This window comes from Trachymyrmex cornetzi, unplaced genomic scaffold (assembly GCF_001594075.2).
Source record: "Trachymyrmex cornetzi isolate Tcor2-1 unplaced genomic scaffold, Tcor1.1 scaffold220, whole genome shotgun sequence".
NCBI classification, from domain to species: domain Eukaryota; kingdom Metazoa; phylum Arthropoda; class Insecta; order Hymenoptera; family Formicidae; genus Trachymyrmex; species Trachymyrmex cornetzi.
Genome location: NW_017296848.1, coordinates 223471 through 241497, shown reverse-complemented (window position 1 = coordinate 241497; position 18027 = coordinate 223471). Strand labels below are relative to the sequence as shown.

Below are 18027 nucleotides of genomic sequence, written 5' to 3'. Positions count from 1 at the left end.
GAAAGCGAACGGGAAAGAGACAGAGACAGGCAGAGAGAGAGAGAGAGAGAGGGGGGGGGGGGGAGAAAGGGGGATGCTCGCATGGGATAGGGGAGTAGAGACGGGGCACACGGGATGAGATCAATACGGGGTCGCTAGGCAACGAGCCTCCGGCGATCTCGGTCCGGGTAGACAGGGTGCCGCCAAGCAAGCCGCTGTAGCCATCTTACCACCCCCGTGGCGGCTCAACTCCTCTCTCTTTCCCCCCTGACAGCCCCCCTATACTACCCCACCCCCGAAAGCGCCATATTCCACATAATAAATACCGGCAACTGTGCAACACGGCGCGCGGGATAACACGAGGAGAAGCACCGGCGAAAATGGTGCTCGCCACCGATGACGACGACGACGACGACGCGAAAGGAGATCAACGAGAATTCGACGAGAATTCCTGACGAGTTTAATTAACGGATGGTCGACCGCTTTTCGAGTTCCATTCGAATTTCCTATACTTTTGCCGATATTCCTTCCTTGATGCTGTTAAGCAATGGAACTGGCGTTGTTTATGTATAATAATTTTGCGTAATATGATTTTCCTTTTTGCACAATTCTTGGATTTTGAAAATCTGTATATATGTTTAAATAATACTTAGAGATATAAAAGATATTCTAAATTTATTCTCCATGCTGGCTATTATCTATTTAAAAAATAATGCTTGCAAAGTAAAATCTTCTTTTTTTAGTAACAATTTTTATAGAAGTATTTTTCTGTTATAAAAAAAACAGTGTTTTATAAATGTCTTATTTATTTCAAGTAAGTATGAATATAATTTTTAATAACTAACAATTATTTATATTGTTTCTCTTTTATATTCTATGTAAAGGCAGAATATACCTATATATCATGAGACAAAAATTCCCCATCGTTCTACAACCATAAAAATTTACAAAAGCCACGGATGAGTTTATACTTGCGCATTTTTTCTTAATAATAAATTACACGAAAATTTAATATTGAAGAAAAATTAATCATCGCAATTGAATTCCTTTCTTTTGAAATAAACTCAGATCTTTAAAGAGAAAAATTTATTATTTCCCGTTGAAACAGTTAAAGGAATTTAATTCGTTGAACAAAGTCAAATAGACGACGTATATACTTTCAACGGCGAGCTCATTAAAATGTCCAGTTTCTCAAGGATCTTCCCGTCTGTCAGAAAAGCTCTCACGTATTAGTCCGACAATTGGCACAGCATGGCGGTGCCACGCAGAATCCAATGTTGCGGCGGACGCGACGTCGGTAGCCAAATCGCGATGACGAAGTTGGTTGAATGGCCGGTGGTCGACAGCACGCCCTTCCGCTCGCTGGTCTTGTACACAGGACACGTGTACGTGTCTTTATCCTCCACCTGGTCCTTCGTCACCGGCATCAGCCAGATCTGAAGCGTAATGCATGCGATAAGTTGACACACGTTCTACTCAAGAGAAACATTACTGTCAGAGGCTCATCCCGGATAAAGGTGAAAAAAAAATCAAAAGGACTTTATTTTTTAACGTAAATAAACAGTCAAATTTTATAAGATCATCATTTTCACTTTGGTAACTTCGAAATAAAGTCATTTTAAATTTCTCTTGACTTGGTGTGTTCCTTGGAAAGCAGAACACAAGTCATGACGTCAAAATGAGACACAGAGATAATAACCTTTTTTAAAACAATATCATTAAAAGGCAATGTGTTACGATACGAAAATAGTTCTTTTTTAAAATCGAGTATATTAAGTTTAAAAAAAAACACATATTTTATGCCTAACTCACTTTTGTTAATTTTGTCTTAAAATTCAATTCTCTGAGCTGAACTTTTTGAACGGTTTATCTTTTCTATTTTTTCTCCAACGTGAAAAAAGAAGAAAGAACAATGAACCATGCAAAAAGTTTAGCTGAAAAGAACATTATGAATCTAAGCCTGTGTAACAAATATTACTATAACAAATTACGATTGAAAAACATATCATTTTGACATTATTTGTTATAATTTGTCGTTCTGATGATATTTAAAGTTTCGTCGATCGATTAAAAATTTGAATGGCCAAGAAAAGCATATGTTGCATTTCTGGGAGAGTTCCAGAACGTCTCTTAAGGAGAAACTGCGCCCTTTCACCGAGAGATTTGAATCGTTCGAGCATTGCTCGAGAAGCATCGAATTTAGCTGAAGGGATTGAGCTTTGCTTTGTGTTCACTTACGTAAGGCACGGTATCGTAAAGGATCTTCGGGAAGGATTCGTCGAGCTTCATTGTAGCCATATTGAAGCGAGCACCGTCAAGAAATAAGCCGTAAATGTATACTCCGTCTACCGGCGGCTTTTCGAAAACGGTGTCCTTTAAGGGAAAGAAGTCGTAAACCAGGAGATCGATGGGAATGGAATATTTTCTCGCGTAATTCTGACGGGCGCCGGTGAGGAACGCTTGCGTGAAGTAGAAACCGGAAATCCAGAAAGACGTGGGAGGACCTTCCGTGTACCAAGTCTAAAAAGGACAATTACTCGTCTTGATTGTTATGTAATTATTAAGATAATTTTGAACAGCTGAAGTTCTTGTTCTGTAAATAAGTCTGATTTATATTATGAAATATAATGTCTACGTGAAGGTCTTCCGTGTGCCAAGTCCTAAAAACGCCAATTGCTCACTTTAATCGCTATGTAATTAATTAAGATAATTTTGAACGTTTAAAGTTCTTGTTATATGTAAGTAAATCTGATTTATCACGAAATACACTGTTAAATATCAAAGGAGCAATGGTAAATATCTTAAATATCTAAAAAATAACATATGTGTCAAAATGCAAATCAATCCATTTTTATGATTGGTTTCAAAGTAAATAACGTTCATATTAACGTATTAACTTAATAAATAATAAATTAAATTTAAATCATATTCATATATTTTCATGAGTTATATTCTTTAACTCCATTGTTTTATTTAAATTAACATACATATTGAGTAATGGCGATTTATAGAAATAATAAAAAATAACTACAGTAATTAAAAATAAGTTGAATATAATTTGATATCATAAATTTTAATCCATAAAGAAATATAAAGCCACATTATAAATTTTAGTAGTATATAATGTCTCCATCTACGGTTTTATTCAATAATAATTACAAAATAATAATTTTTAAATAAATACGTGTAAATGTTATGTTATGTTATATAAATACAACGAAATTAATACAACTTATGATTCTAAAATCGAAAAGCTATAGTTTTAAAATTCTAATGTTGTACAAGTTGCCGTCGCTTAATGTTATCATATAATTAAAAGAGTGACAGCTAAGAAATAATATAATCGAAAATGTTCAATTTTTACGACAAATAAAATAGATTCGAAATATAATCCATTTCTTCCTAACGTTACCTGAAGAAAATTCAGCCTCTTCAGAAAATCATGTACATAGCTGCCAAGCGGTTTCAAAGAAGGATAAGAATTCATCATCCACACCTTAGGTATTCTACCGATGATGATCGACGAGAAGACCTCTTCGAGATCGGGACTCATTATTACCAGGCCTAAACGAGTACAAGAGTAGAATTCGGAAGGATCACTAGAGAAGAAGCGTAAGAACTTTACCCTTGATAGCCTTCTGGGTGTTCACGAGGCTGCCCCGGATGGTCTGCAGGAGTTTGTTGAATCTACCCATCTCCTGGACCAGCACGGTGTTCATACTCTGTTCGTATAGCGTGGGATATCTGTCCAGAGCAGCAGTCAGATCGTAGTCCTGCGGCAACCTCGACAGAATATCGGCCGCGACGCCGTAAACAGTCTCATCCGGCGATTTCTCGGTATCCACTTCCGCACGACCGGTGTCCTGACGAAAATCAGAATATCTTAACGCGAAACGCTCGTAAACTTTTGACGAGGTCGTCGCAGTGTTTTAATTCTGTTAGAGAACTCAGATATCTAAATAGAGATTTTGTTCAACTTAGATTGAAAAATAAAGACTCGACACAAAGTTTCCTAATAATGTTGTTAATTTTAATAGATATTGCGAATTCTAAGAACTCTTTTACAGTATTATTTGCATATATTCGAATCTAACTTTGCATTCGTTTTCTTTGCAGGCAATAAAATAATGTCTTTTTCTAAAAAGTAAAAAATAAAATTAGTGTATAGAGTGGCTCATGTTAAAATGCAAAAATAAAGCTAAAAAAATCAAAGTAAACGAAAATGGAAATGTAAATAAAACGTGTGTACATTTAGCCTTTCAAAAAATGCCATACTTTATAATTTTGTCAATTCACAGTGTACAGCATATCCAACCCAACTTTGATTGCTCGTAACTTTCATAAAAATAAATATATTGTAACAAAAATTCAAAAGAACACAATTGAGATTTTCTATAATTGAAATCAGTAATAAAGAAAATTATATATATAAGGGTAGCGAGAATCAACAGAAGGGAAGATGAATGAATACCTTAATCAAAGTAATTTCCTCCATTTTCTACTTTATTACTAATTAATAATACTTTATTAATAATACTTTGATTAAAGTATTTCCCTTTGAAACAATCAATTTTGGAGACGAAAAACGGCAGGAATTAAGTTTAACACCTAATAAAAAAAAAAATGAAAATTTTGAAAAACGATTCTTTTAAAAAATATATGTTTACTAGAAAAATTAAAGTAAAGAGTTTCTTTGTAATTTCGAAAATTAGAAACCATAAATTTCTGTAAAAGAAAAAAATATGTCAGTTAAAAACTTTCAAAAAATTGAAATATTAAAAAAATTATTCAATTTAACAACTCTAATGGTAATTGGAAAATAGAACGAAATTGCTATTTAATTAACTTGTTAGTATTATACTGAAGAAAATCTAAATCGAAGGTCGAAACGTATATAATTTCTATTATATTTTCTACCCACGTTCATCTTGCCGGGTTTTATAGGTGTTTTATTGGAATTTTTTATTTATTCCTTTTTTTTATAGCCAATATTTTTTTCCGGGATTAATTCTATTACATAAATATCTTAATAACACGTTTGAGAATTTTTGGATTGCAATAAGAAGTAAGAATATTACCGTCTTCCTTGATTTTCCTCCTTGACGCTAATCGCGTGAAAATAGAATAATATCGTTATTCAGTTATTTACATTATCAGAACTTTCTTACATAAATATTACTTACTTTGATCTCCTCAATATTCTGGGCAAATATGAAAAAATAACAGGAATTCTCATTATTCCATCGTAATGCAGGAATCGAGAAATTAAATGAAGACAAAAGAAAAAGTCAATAAATTATACAAGAGCGGATATTGTTCACCTTATAACGCTCAAAACTTCATTCTTATACAACACTATTCACCAAACGATTACGAAAATTTTATAAGAAAAATATTTCCAGAGTTAAGAGCACAAATGTAATAAATTTTATATTAAATTATAAAAATATATTAAAAAACATTTTATTTATTAGAATATATTATCGACGTATCTAACTTTTACAAAAAAATAGAACATTTCATTTAAATTGAAACATTTTACTTCATTTTATTTAAAGCTCTTTATTCACACTTTCCAAGAGTGATTTTACTAAACTTTAAAAAATCTAACTAAATACAGATCTATAAAAATAATTTTGTTATTTGTTATTAAAACAGTTATACGATAAGGTAATACAATTTCGAAACTAATACAATTATGAACAAAATAAAATTTGAATCCAATTTTTAAAGAATCGAATTAGATACTCTCATTGTGTAAAGGGTATTAAATAAACAAGAAAAAAAATTAAATTTAAACTTCGAAAATTGGATTCAAATCTTATTTCGTTCGGAATTGTATCATTTTACCATAATAAAACACTAAAGCTAGTTGTTGAAATATCAAAATCTTTTTGCAGCATTACTTGTCATGCTTAAATTTCCTACGTAATCATTTTTGCAATCCAATAAAATTATTTTAAAATTCGTATATTTAGTTAAATTCTTAGACACTTTACGCAAAATTGTTCTTTTGCATATTCTCCTCATATTACGCTTCACCGCCCTTTCATAATTTATTTCGTACCCACTGGAACATGTGTAGGCGTGCGATAAATCTTCTTTATCCCGAGAACCGTGTAGAAGTGTAACAATCAATCTAGATGCTCGATTTAATACCTGAGTGGTTAGAATAGAGGACAGCATCAAATAGCTCTCTTGCTGATCCTTAATAATGTCAGCGTTCTCGTGCATTCCGAATACACTAGGCGCGGTAGTCATCGGCAATTCTCTCACGTAGTCCAGGAACTGACTGTACTCGCTGACTGGTGGTATATAATAAAGGCCGCTGGGATCGAACAGATATTTCCGATCGGCCGCGATCACATCCACGTGATAGAATCGCGTCAGGATCGTGTTCAGGGTCCGTCGGTCCCACTCGTCGGTCACGCGACCTCCGTAATTGCATTCGCCTTGAAAAAATAGAGGATTCAGAGGTCGCGCTGATGAAAACTTGTTGTTTACTGGGATTTATTAATGTTTCGAATATTTCTTTTCGTAACGTTTTATTTGTTTAATTCTTCGTTTCAACGTCAATTAATTCAATCCACTTAATTTAATGTAAATATATTTTTTATGTTATATGTTAATATAATATATTTATCTATTATTAATGTAATATAGTTAATGCTCTATAAAACTTTCAGAATGGATCTCACTCTTAAAGACTGAAAATTGAGCCACTCTTTTTCAAGATTGGCCCAATTTTCACTCTTTAAAGTGAGATTTTACTCAAAAGAATTTAATTTTAATTAAATGTAATTTATATATATTTTTTACATTTTTATACAAGGTTAAGCGTATTTGTGTTCGAATTCTATTCAAAGTCCATTGTTATAGTCAACGTTCAGCTTAATTTCGAGTTTAATTAAAAAGATTATTTTTTAAACTCATTACCTACTTTTAACATTTATTTTTATGTCAATTATATTATTAATGTGAACTAAATTTTCAACTAAATTCCGAATCCAATTAAAAATACGTGAATCTTCATTATCTCTACTTTTAATATATTTATTTTTATATCTATTCTTAATATAAAAGTCTTGTTCGAGCACGCGATTGCATGAAAGATATAATATAAAAATTCAGACATAGGAGAAATAACGGAATTTAATTCGGATACCGGTGAGGTATTTCAACGCGGTGAACTGAACGTCGTCGTACTGATCGAGTAAGATCTTGAGCTGTAACACGCTGATGCGCAAATCCGTCTCGTTGAACTCGTACTGATTGTTCCACCCGATTGGCCCGAACTTCCGTCGCTCCTGCACGATGCCGTGAAAGAAGCAGAGCGAGAAGAGCAGCCGTTTGAAAGTCACCCGCTGCTTCGACGTGTCGAAGAAATCGGGATCGCATATCGGATCCTGCCGCGATATTTCAAAAACGAATCTCTCAGAATTAATCTCTTATCTCCTTGGGACGAGCGAAGTGGGAAATTGTCTTTACCTGGTGAAAAGACCGCAAGATATTCGCGCGCAGTCCTTTGGGAGGCTCGTTCGTCATCTTCACACCGTTCTGCAGGACACTGACAGGAAAGTGCTCGACCGGATAACTCGTCAACCACAGACGGAAGTCGGGGTGTACCGTTTCCTTCGTGAAACTCTCGCATATCTTAAGCGTAATGAAATAAAAATAATAGGACAGTGAATAATGCAACGAAAGGACTTGTTAAGAAATTATATGAAGCTATACACGATGAAAATATATTACTTTAGATATAGCTAAAAAGTTCAAAAGTTGAAAGTAATAAAAAATTTGTAGTAGTTATATATTTAAGTTCAAAAGTAATAAATACTAAACCAAAAAAATAATTCTAAGATTAATAATAAATCTAATATCCCTAAACTTAAAAGTTGATAACGCATTCAAAATTTGAAAATTTTAGAAGAATTATTAAAATTAAAATTTCATAGTTTTTTTATAGGGTTAAGTGCCATTATAAAATATGTAAGGCAAAAAAATCTGTTAGGATAAAATAAATAGTAAAAATTATTAGTAACTACAAAATATTTTAATATATATAATATAATAATGATTAATATATAAATTAAACAATTAAATTTGGATTATTAGTAAGTTAAATTATAAGTAAGTTGAAAATAAAAGTTTTAATAAAAAATTAATATATACAAATTTTTAAAAAATTTAATTTTTGTTTTGAAATTTATTTTATAATTAATAATATAGATAAATTTTTGTTAAAAAAAAAAACTGAATTAAAAGTTTAATAAATTTTCATATTCTTCAAAAGTAAAATTTGTATAAAATTAAAATTTAGGTGGATCTTTATTGATGCGTATAATGTTAAAGTTAACATTAATCTTCCAACTGCGTAATCTCTTGTCGCAGAATAAATTTGATTTATACGATTTGTACGGAAAATTACTTTTTCCAGAGTGACCATAAAAGTCTTGGCGACGTGACAATTTTGCAGCACCACCCACGTGCCGTTTTTTACACCTTCGTCAATGAGACCCTCGGCTATGACCCCTTGACCTTGGCCCAGGGACAAGGAGAACAGCCTACTGGCCCCGAAGCCCTGATCGTCGGCGAACTTCAGCAAGATCGTCATGGGATCCGCGCCGGGTGTCAGGACGAATATCAGCGGGATGCAGGAGTGCGAGTCCGCGAAAGACGCCGCCAGATCGAAGGGCGGTGGCACGATGTATTGATGGCCTAATTGCTCTGTCGGGTGATCCAAAATTCAGATGAAAATGAAGTAGCAACGAATAGCTTCGGCTTCAACAATTCAGTCAAGAATTCCCCCGGCTATATTATGTATAAGATTTCTTTCGTATTTTATGATGGAGGAAAATAAGGGTATGAGAAGGGATTAGCATTATATACGGAGAGACCTACTTCCTATTGTTGCAAAGAATTTAATTTCGCCCTTCCGCACGAAATGCACGACTTGCCCCAGATTCCCCGTACCGTATCCTTCATCTGGATCGATCTATTCTTAGATTTTGGTGGCCTCCTTTCTTTTTTAACATAATTTACCTTCGACGAATAATTGCGTCGCCGGTACTATCTTGTCAGGACGAATGCAACGAAGTACCAGCATCTTCTCGAAGCTACTCAGTTTGTTCCAAGGAGCTGGAAAGGTTGTAGTATGAGGTTCCTTGTGATCGAATATCTTCTTCCACTCGTCGATATTTCTTGTGTACGAGTCTCTTATTCCCTGAACAAATTACAAAACGGCCTTGATAAGTAAAACCTTACGTTCTGATAAATATGTAAATTTCTAATAAATCTGTAACAGATGAAAGAAATTTCGTTAAATTTCTTGAAAACTATTCGATCGATATTTGCAAAGAATTTTTACGAAAAGAAAAGGCAAAGACATCTAATAAAAGTCAAATGTGAATGTCGGAGCGCAGTGTTTAAACATTTATTATTGAAATATTACACAAGAATCGCGAATGATAATCACGTCGCAAACGTTTCGCCCATTTAATCTTTTTTAGCAATGAAAAATATGCTACAAGTATGACTCGTTTCTTTCCATGCTTTTCTAATTTTTATGTATTAGTTTTTTCTTTGTGCTCTCTCTTTTCAATTATGTATCATTCTTGCTTAATTTTTATTTCTTAAATTCTAACTTATTTTTCTTCTTTTTTACTCGTTTAAAATTTTTGACTCCGTATTTTTAACAATTCACTGGATTTCTTCGTTTTATCTTTGCACTTAACAGGCCTCTGACCGACGAATTTGTTATTAATAAGCTTTTACAACATTAACCTTCGAAAATGCGCAAAATTATTGTTTCTCATGTCGTAAATAATTGTTATGTTTTAAAATTTCATATATTCTGGTGTCTAGCATTTCACATGGCCTGTTATCTTCTTTATTTTTAATTTCGACACATGTCTGTATTTTCGATTTATGTTATTTGCTCAATTTTAATTACTACACTGAAAGAAAGGATTGGTTGCTGCAACAATTTAGATAGTAAAATATGGCATAGCATTTTTATCTGGTTGTAGCAGCAAATTTTTAGTTGCGTTAGCCTATCTGCAATGTCAGTATATGATTTCGATAGGCTAACGCAACTAAAAATTTGCTACAACTAAAAACTGGTTGCTGCAGCTATATAAAAATGCTATGACATATTTTACTATCTAAATTGTTGCAGCAACCAATCTTTTTTTTCAGTGTACTTAAAACCTTTTCAGTTCTCCTTTCCATGCTTTGTTATCATATTGTATTTTGATATTTTTTATCAAAACTGATGAAGATTAATTAGAGTCAAAACGTTTCTATTATTTCTATATTTTTTTTCAGAAAATAAATTTAATTTATTAATCTTATTTCGTAACATTTCATTATCGCTCGCTTTTACTATCTTTTAATTCATTATTTGCTGTATCATTTTTATTGTATTGAAGAGGACCAAAATTATCGAAACGTTTGCGATGCGATTACCGTTCGCAATTATGTAATATTTTAACAATAAATGTTTGACATCCGCATTTAGCTCTCATTGACTATTTTTATTGTCTTTTTATAGATTTATTTTTTTAGAGGCTTCCATTTTTTTCATTTTTGTTATTGATCATCTCCGGAAAGTTTACCGTGAATCCTGGTACACTGTCCAATCGGCAAAGCTCGTCCCAGGATCTCACGGGCAGCCATTCGGTAGGATTGGCAAAGGGATTCTCGAGGCCGACGCCGCCGGTCAGCAGGAACATCCATTGGACTACCGAGAGCTGGCCCTGCTTGTTCAGCAAGTTCACGGACAGCAGGAGCGAGAAGAGCAGCTTGTCCTTCTCAAAGAGCGAGCGGCATATGTTGACGTAAAGGGAATAGGTGAAGTACCTGGTGAGGTCCTTCAAACGCTGCTTTATTTCCTCTACCGGCGGAGTGTTGTCAATCGTATTCTTGAAGAGATTGACGAACCAGGCGAGGGAGTATTGGTACATCGGATCGATATTCGCCAGCATGACTGCAGAAAAGATTAACGGACGGTATATTATAGCGAAAAACGGTGCCTTCGCGAAAATTATTTGCTTAATTATTTTCATATGATTTCTTGTAGAGAAACTTTGAACAGACTTTTACATATATATTTTAAATATATATTATTTTTAAGTATATGTTATTACTTTTTATTTATATTTAGGTATATTTTTACTTATTAGATATATTTTAGATTTATTTAAAAAAATTTTAAATGAATATCCAAAGAATATATGAGTTTAAAATGTAGGTTTCCACATTCATCAAATTGAGATTTCCACACATAATATTTCTATATATTATATTTTTTTAATATTATTTTTATATTAGATAATTCTACATGTTTCATTCTTATATATTTTAATCAAATTTAATTTAAAGGCAATTGATTTAAATTAAGCGATTTTCTAGATTTTCTAATTTTTTCTCAAACTAAATAAATGTTACTTTCGCATTCTTGCTCACCAATCGTGAAGAAAAGAACGGTACTGTAGACTGCAATTGGCGTATACTGCAATCTCGCCGCGTCGATCGACTTCTCAGTAATTTCAGCGGCAGTCTGTTTAGTTTGAATCTCGTTAGCTAGACTTTTCGATGAACTCAACACACCGATGGCGGTTTCGTCCTCGAGGATATTCTCTTTGGCCGCTGACAGCACCTCCAAGATCTTATTCTCTATCTCCTTTAACATTCTGAGGAAAAACGTTGCAAAATATTGTCCGTCGGAACAATATATATAATCCTGAATTGCGAATTGGCAAAGCTCTTTAGAATTTAATATTTATTTACATACAAAATTTATTCCATTAATATTAACATCAACATATATTCACTTTGTCAATACGGAATTATCGACACTTAATTTTATCAATTAAGAATGAAATGGCTATGAAAATTATTGATAAATTTTGTTCGTCTCGGCAGTATAAATATATTTTTAACACCCAATAATTTTTAAATGCAGAAAATTTAAATAATTGTTCAATCACATTACAATGATTTAATTAATACTGAACTTTTTTTAAAGATAATATAAAAATCAATTAAAATATGTAAAAAGATGTTTTATATATACTTTTTATTAGCCGCTCCTTGAACTATCAGCTGATTTTTTTCGGACTCGAGCTCAGGTTTTTCCTTTGCAACGACTATTCCTAGAAGTTGATCGTCCAGACCACCCGGTGTGATCATGAAGTTCAATAGAGTCACTTTTACTACTACTTCTGGCAAATAGTGTGGATTTCGCAATTTCGTAGTGATGTAAAATCTACGGAAATCACATACATACATAGTTCGAAATTTGTGTTAAATTTAACACATTTCACGTGTCTCAAACGATTCATCCAAATTGTTGTGTTAATTTAATACAAGGTGAACATGTTAAAACATTAAAATTAACAAAAAATTTAACACTGACACAATTTAGAAAACAAATTTTAGAAGCATATTTTTTTCAGTAAAATTAATCACAGTTAAAATATGTTAAATTAACACATTAATTCTCTTTTTTTTTCATTTATCTTAGAATTTACATTTTTAAACTACAATTTTTTAAATATTATTTTTAATATTGTTACTTACTTAAAACTTGCATTATTTTTATACTGAAAAACATTAAATATCAATTTAACATAAATATGCGATAATAATATAATCATATTATGTTAAATTAATACTCGGTTCAAAAATTCAACAAAAATTTTAACAAGTGTCAGTTTTAACATATAAGTACAAAATGTTTTTTTACTATACAGAAATTTTTACCACCCAAGTATATAAATGAATCTCATTATATAAAATTAATGACAAATAATAAATTAATAAAAACAATTTATATGAAATATTAATTTATATCATTATTAAACTACAAATTATTAAAAATATTAAATTTATTCCTATTTCATCAAATTTTTAATAATTTTAGATTCATACTACCAGATATTATTAAAATTAAATAAAATGTAAATGATACAATTTATAAATTACGCTTATACTCAGCATGTCAAAAATGAAATAAAAAATTCAAGCAAGTTAACAAACTTACCGAAATTTATCGGAATACTCAATAATGCTGTCGCCGATCTTAATACACAACGCGCCGCCGGATCTGAAGGTTTGCTTCATCAGTAACGGTTCCAGAGCCGCGTCTAACTCCTCACCGATGTTCTCCAGCAGCACCGGCTGTCCGAACTGCACGGCGTTCTCCAGAATCCTCATGTAATCCGGCTGCGTCAGTCTGACGACGTGCAGATTCGACGTCTTCTCCATATTCTTCACCCACTTGTTTGCCTGACCCTGCGGGTCGATCATGAGCGGCCAGCGGCGCGAGTTTGTGATGATTATGGCATTGTCGATAGAGAATAGGTCGCTCGGCAGGCCGAATATGTTCCAGGCGCGGATGAGTACTGGATCACCCAACACTTGCGTGAGTTGGAAGTCCTGAGTACATACCACCTTAAGATTGGTGCAGAACTCCACCCAGTTCTCCACCTGCCTCTGTCGGTATTGCATCGTGAAGACGCCGAGGTAGGCCACGACACCGGAACCGATCAGGATATCGCCCGTTAATTTGTGATAGACTTCCCCGAGCGATCTATCAGTAATCACAAAGTTTTAAATTATTTTGGATAAAATTTCGAAAGAATGTCTACGAATCGTAGAAATAAAAATACCAATCAGAGCCAACACTGAGTATTCTTGTGTATATAAATTCAAATTCTTTATTGAATATTAAATATAAGATATTTCGACCCCACACTTATGGATCATCTTCAATAATAATTAATAATGAAAAATAGACAGGACTCTTAAATATTAAAAAGGACATATAAGAGTCAAATAAATACTTGAATATAAATATATTACATAAATGCAAAGAAATTTAATTAAAAAGTTTAGAAAACCAAACATTACATGTTTCAGCCTTATTATTAAGGCTGAAACATGTATTATTCAGGCTTATTATTAAGCCATCTTCAGATGATCCATAATTATTCTTCAAGATATCCATATATATTCGTTAATTCACAATAGTCTTTGATAAATTTTTGAATGCTCGATGGGTGTCCAGAACCAAAATTTCTTTCTCAACGATTTACAGATCAAAAGCTTGAAATTTCTAGATATTGCATGTATTGCCAAAAGAAATTATTAATATTGATACATGCGAGAAAAACCGTATGTTAGATAAAACTTTTATGAACACTCACCGTACATTCGAACATCTCAATGTAATAATAAAAAATTAGTAAAAAATATCAGACTCAGAGATAACAGAGTAGTTAAATAGATATATAAAAAAAGGTCGTAGATAATTAATTTGTGAAACAATAAAATAAAACATGCTCGTGAAGTGATAATTATCACAGTACAAAATGTAAAGATAAATTGTAAAAAAAATGTAGTTTTAAAAGACTGTTCCGAGATATGTATTCACGAAGTATGCAACATGATTTCGATTAGGATAACATTAAAGTTTTAGATGAAGAACCATCTTATAATAAACATTTGTTCTCTATGATATAGCTAAATATTAAAAAACAAGCGAATAGTCTTAATCTTCAAACTGACACTAAAGGTCTTAATAAAACGTATATTTCTATTATAAACAAAGCTTGACATTGGTGCTATTTGTGTCATACCATTCTATCGGTAAAATTTAAAATAAAAATCAGTACGTGGCGAGATGTCTTAGTGAATACATATCTCGGAAGCAGATATAAAAATTAAAACTACAAATTAAGATTAAAGGCAAAATAATAGTCTTGTAAACCTATGTGATATTAATTATAGCTTTTTGAAATGCAAAATCTTCAAAAAATGATTTTTAGACAGAATATCACTAAACAATAAATTATGATCAACATTTTGTTTGTTAATAAATAATAAATATTTCTTATAAAACTTTTAACTGAAAAAAAAAAAGTTTTTATCATTTTAAAAATACTTTCATAATTTTTAATGTTTAGAAACTCAAATTCATAATATATGTAATATAGAGAGAAGCAGGCGATTATGGAACAGGTGAGAATTGTGAAATAGAATTACAATGTCTTGTATAATTTGCGCTGTATTCTGGGGACGACCGGCAAAATTATTTAATAGTCTGCTAAGATATATAACGTTGCTACTAATCATTAATGTTTGTATTTTCATAAAAGCTACATTTCAGTTTTTGAAGATAGCAAATAGTTTTGTCTGTAAGGTCTACTCTCTAACTTTGAAAAATATGTTAATATTAATTTTGTAATTTCAATCTAGCTTGGAGGCCTTAAATGTGACTTTCAAATGATATCTACATAATTAAACTAATTAAACTAAATTTGATAACGAAATACGTGCATGTATTCGACGTATAAAAAGTCATACTTTATATTATTATTACTTAGCAGTCTCGGACCATCTGGTGTACTCGCCACCGAGGCCCCCGATAAGCTCTTCGGCCCTTCTCAGCTTCTCTTCGCAGTCCTTCACCTCGTCGGTCATCGCTTGATATTCTGCTCTTCGTTGCGCCAACAGAGTCTCCAATCGGGCCAGTTTCTCTCGCACTTCCTGCAGCTGATTTCTCTTCAGCGCCAACTGTTCCATCGCTGCAGAATAGTCACCTTCGGCCTTCGCCAGAGCTTGCTTCTTCGGCGCCACTACCTTAGCGACCTTGTCGTATTCCGATAAGGCAAACACCCAGCGGCAGAGACCTTCGCAAGCGGTCGACACCTGCCTGATACGTTCTGGATCGAAGTTCGGATTTGTTAGGATCGTCGTGCGGATCTTGGTCATGATTCGCTCCGGGATGTTGTCCTTGTCGTAGTTCAGCAGCGATTCTAGGAACCGAATATCGCCCAGAATGCGAAGCGACGGCTTCCAGTAGTCATCCATTGGACCCTCCGGGCCCTGCACCCTCTCCGGCTTCACGTCCTGTACAATTTTCGAATGGATTTTTAACTTTTCGATGCTAATGATGGGTTTATTGGACCCACTCAATTATATTCCTTCGAAGTTGGATCCACTAGATGTACTCAGTTATAAATCCCTTTATCAAAGCATAAATAATTCAATTTTCTTTATGTTCCATCTGCAAATTTGGATTGTCTTATCAAAATATACTTAGCATTTGTTTTTTTTATTTGAAAGTTATGTCATATTGACAGATCCACGGGGGGGGCCATGATCTTCCCTTGAAGTCTCATTTTTTAAAAACATTCATAATAAAATGTTATACATATTTTTAGTATTTCGGAATCTCAGTCCTTATATTCCAAAAATGTTTTTTTTTATACTTTTAAATAATACTTTTTAACATGATAATTAAAATAATAATTTAATATTTTATCTTTTCATATTTGACCTTAAAAAAGAATTTCGTTTGCGGCAAGTCTATGGCTCCCCTTTTTGACAAATTTTAGATCAACCATACATTTTAATTTCTTAATTGGGCGTTTTTAGTCAACATAAATTAAATTATAAATCTCACAAATCTAGCAGTCAGTAGATTGTAGATTGTGAAGCAGATTTTAAGCAAACTTTGACATAAACTTATGTATATGTATATGCATGATTATTCCACATTACATATTATAATATATCATAATATCTATTTATAAATATTTATTATAAATTTACATGTTATATTTTATTGTAATATCTGTTCGCCCCTGTGTTTTATGACACATTAATGATACAATCAATTAGATGCTATATAAATATGTATTTTGTACACATATTAATATTTATGTGTTATTCCTCATGCAAGTTGGAAACTAAATATAATTTAACGTCGATTAATTTTCTGTTTCTGTCAATAAGCAGAGTACACTTATTTATTTGTGTATCGTTTATTCCACGATTATTTAATATACCTTCAGTATGCAAATCGCTTCCATGACCAATCGCACGCCTGCCGGCGGACGTTTCATGGACTTGACAATCTGAATGTCCTGAGGAGTCAGGGTATTTAAAGCGGCATTCGCCGCGTCCAGTATTGGCATCACTTCCTGAAGATCCGCGTCGCATTCAGCGCGGATTTCTTTGGCTTCCGCGGCGACGATCTAGTATGCGCAAATTATAATTGTTGATCGTCAAATTCCTCAAATTTATTTAAAATTATTCATCACAAAATAAATTAATTATACAAATGTTTCAATATATCCAAAGAATTACAGTAACTCGATTGGAAGATTAAGACCGGTATTAATAGTGGGTTTTTATTTTAAGAAGTATCTTAATAATGTCTTAAGATGCTAATACAGCTCTTTGATTCATGACATCTTAAGACAGTCTTAAGTACAAGAATCGACTATGAATACCCTAAGATTGAAAATTCAGAAACTGATCAATTTCTAAGAAGCATCAGAGTCTCATAACCGTGGAATATTAAAAATTAAATTATTCAATAACACTGTTCAACACTCAATTTCTTTCCGAAGTGTCATAGTACATATTTCAGATTTTTTTTATACTGGACATAATGCCGTTGACAAAATTTGCGTAGCATATCAGAATTTTGAAACTGAGATGAATGGAGAAGATGCTTTTTAATCATTTTTGATGGCAAAATAAAAACTTGCTTTTAAATAAAATCAACGATATTTAAAAGATATATAATTCAAAAGATATCAAAAGAATTTTAGTTCATGACTCACTTATTTTTATCAATTTATGGCTACTTGAATTTTAAACTTTCTATAATAATTACGCAGTTCAATAAAATAAATCACTCTTTTCTCTTCAAACCTATAGTACATATCCTAAAGATTTTTCTTGTGCTGAACACGATGCAGAATTTGCGTAACACATTTTGGTAAATTGAGATGAAATGAGCTGAAACCACCCCAATTTACTGTACACCGCAGTTTACCTAAAATCCTTGTGTGCTACGTAAATTCTGGTAACAGCATCGTGTTCAGTGCAAGAAAACCTTCGGGTTATATTATTTTGAAGAAAATGAATAAGTAATGTATTGAAAAATTAACACACAAAACATTAAAACTAAATTTAAGACATATATAGTCTTGGCCAAAAATATTACGCATCTTATTAATTATTATTAAA

At 32.4% G+C, this 18027-nt stretch overlaps 1 protein-coding gene across 1 annotated transcript in view; it reads right to left on the bottom strand.

Annotated features, from left to right (window-relative positions):
* Positions 1-1135: 1135 nt before the first annotated feature.
* Positions 1136-18027, bottom strand: part of Dhc36C (Dynein heavy chain at 36C) — a 46136-nt gene continuing 29244 nt past the window's right edge. The window contains exons 25-39 of the mRNA XM_018505922.1: positions 16836-17024; positions 15365-15894; positions 13025-13573; positions 12056-12247; positions 11446-11672; positions 10596-10966; positions 9022-9202; positions 8408-8706; positions 7468-7632; positions 7145-7385; positions 6139-6431; positions 3605-3842; positions 3392-3543; positions 2218-2499; positions 1136-1415 (exon numbers count right to left, since the gene is read on the bottom strand). Of these exons, the coding sequence (XP_018361424.1) occupies positions 1209-1415; positions 2218-2499; positions 3392-3543; positions 3605-3842; positions 6139-6431; positions 7145-7385; positions 7468-7632; positions 8408-8706; positions 9022-9202; positions 10596-10966; positions 11446-11672; positions 12056-12247; positions 13025-13573; positions 15365-15894; positions 16836-17024 (4116 nt within the window). The 3' untranslated portion in view covers positions 1136-1208. The remainder of the gene's footprint in view (positions 1416-2217; positions 2500-3391; positions 3544-3604; positions 3843-6138; positions 6432-7144; positions 7386-7467; positions 7633-8407; positions 8707-9021; positions 9203-10595; positions 10967-11445; positions 11673-12055; positions 12248-13024; positions 13574-15364; positions 15895-16835; positions 17025-18027) is intronic.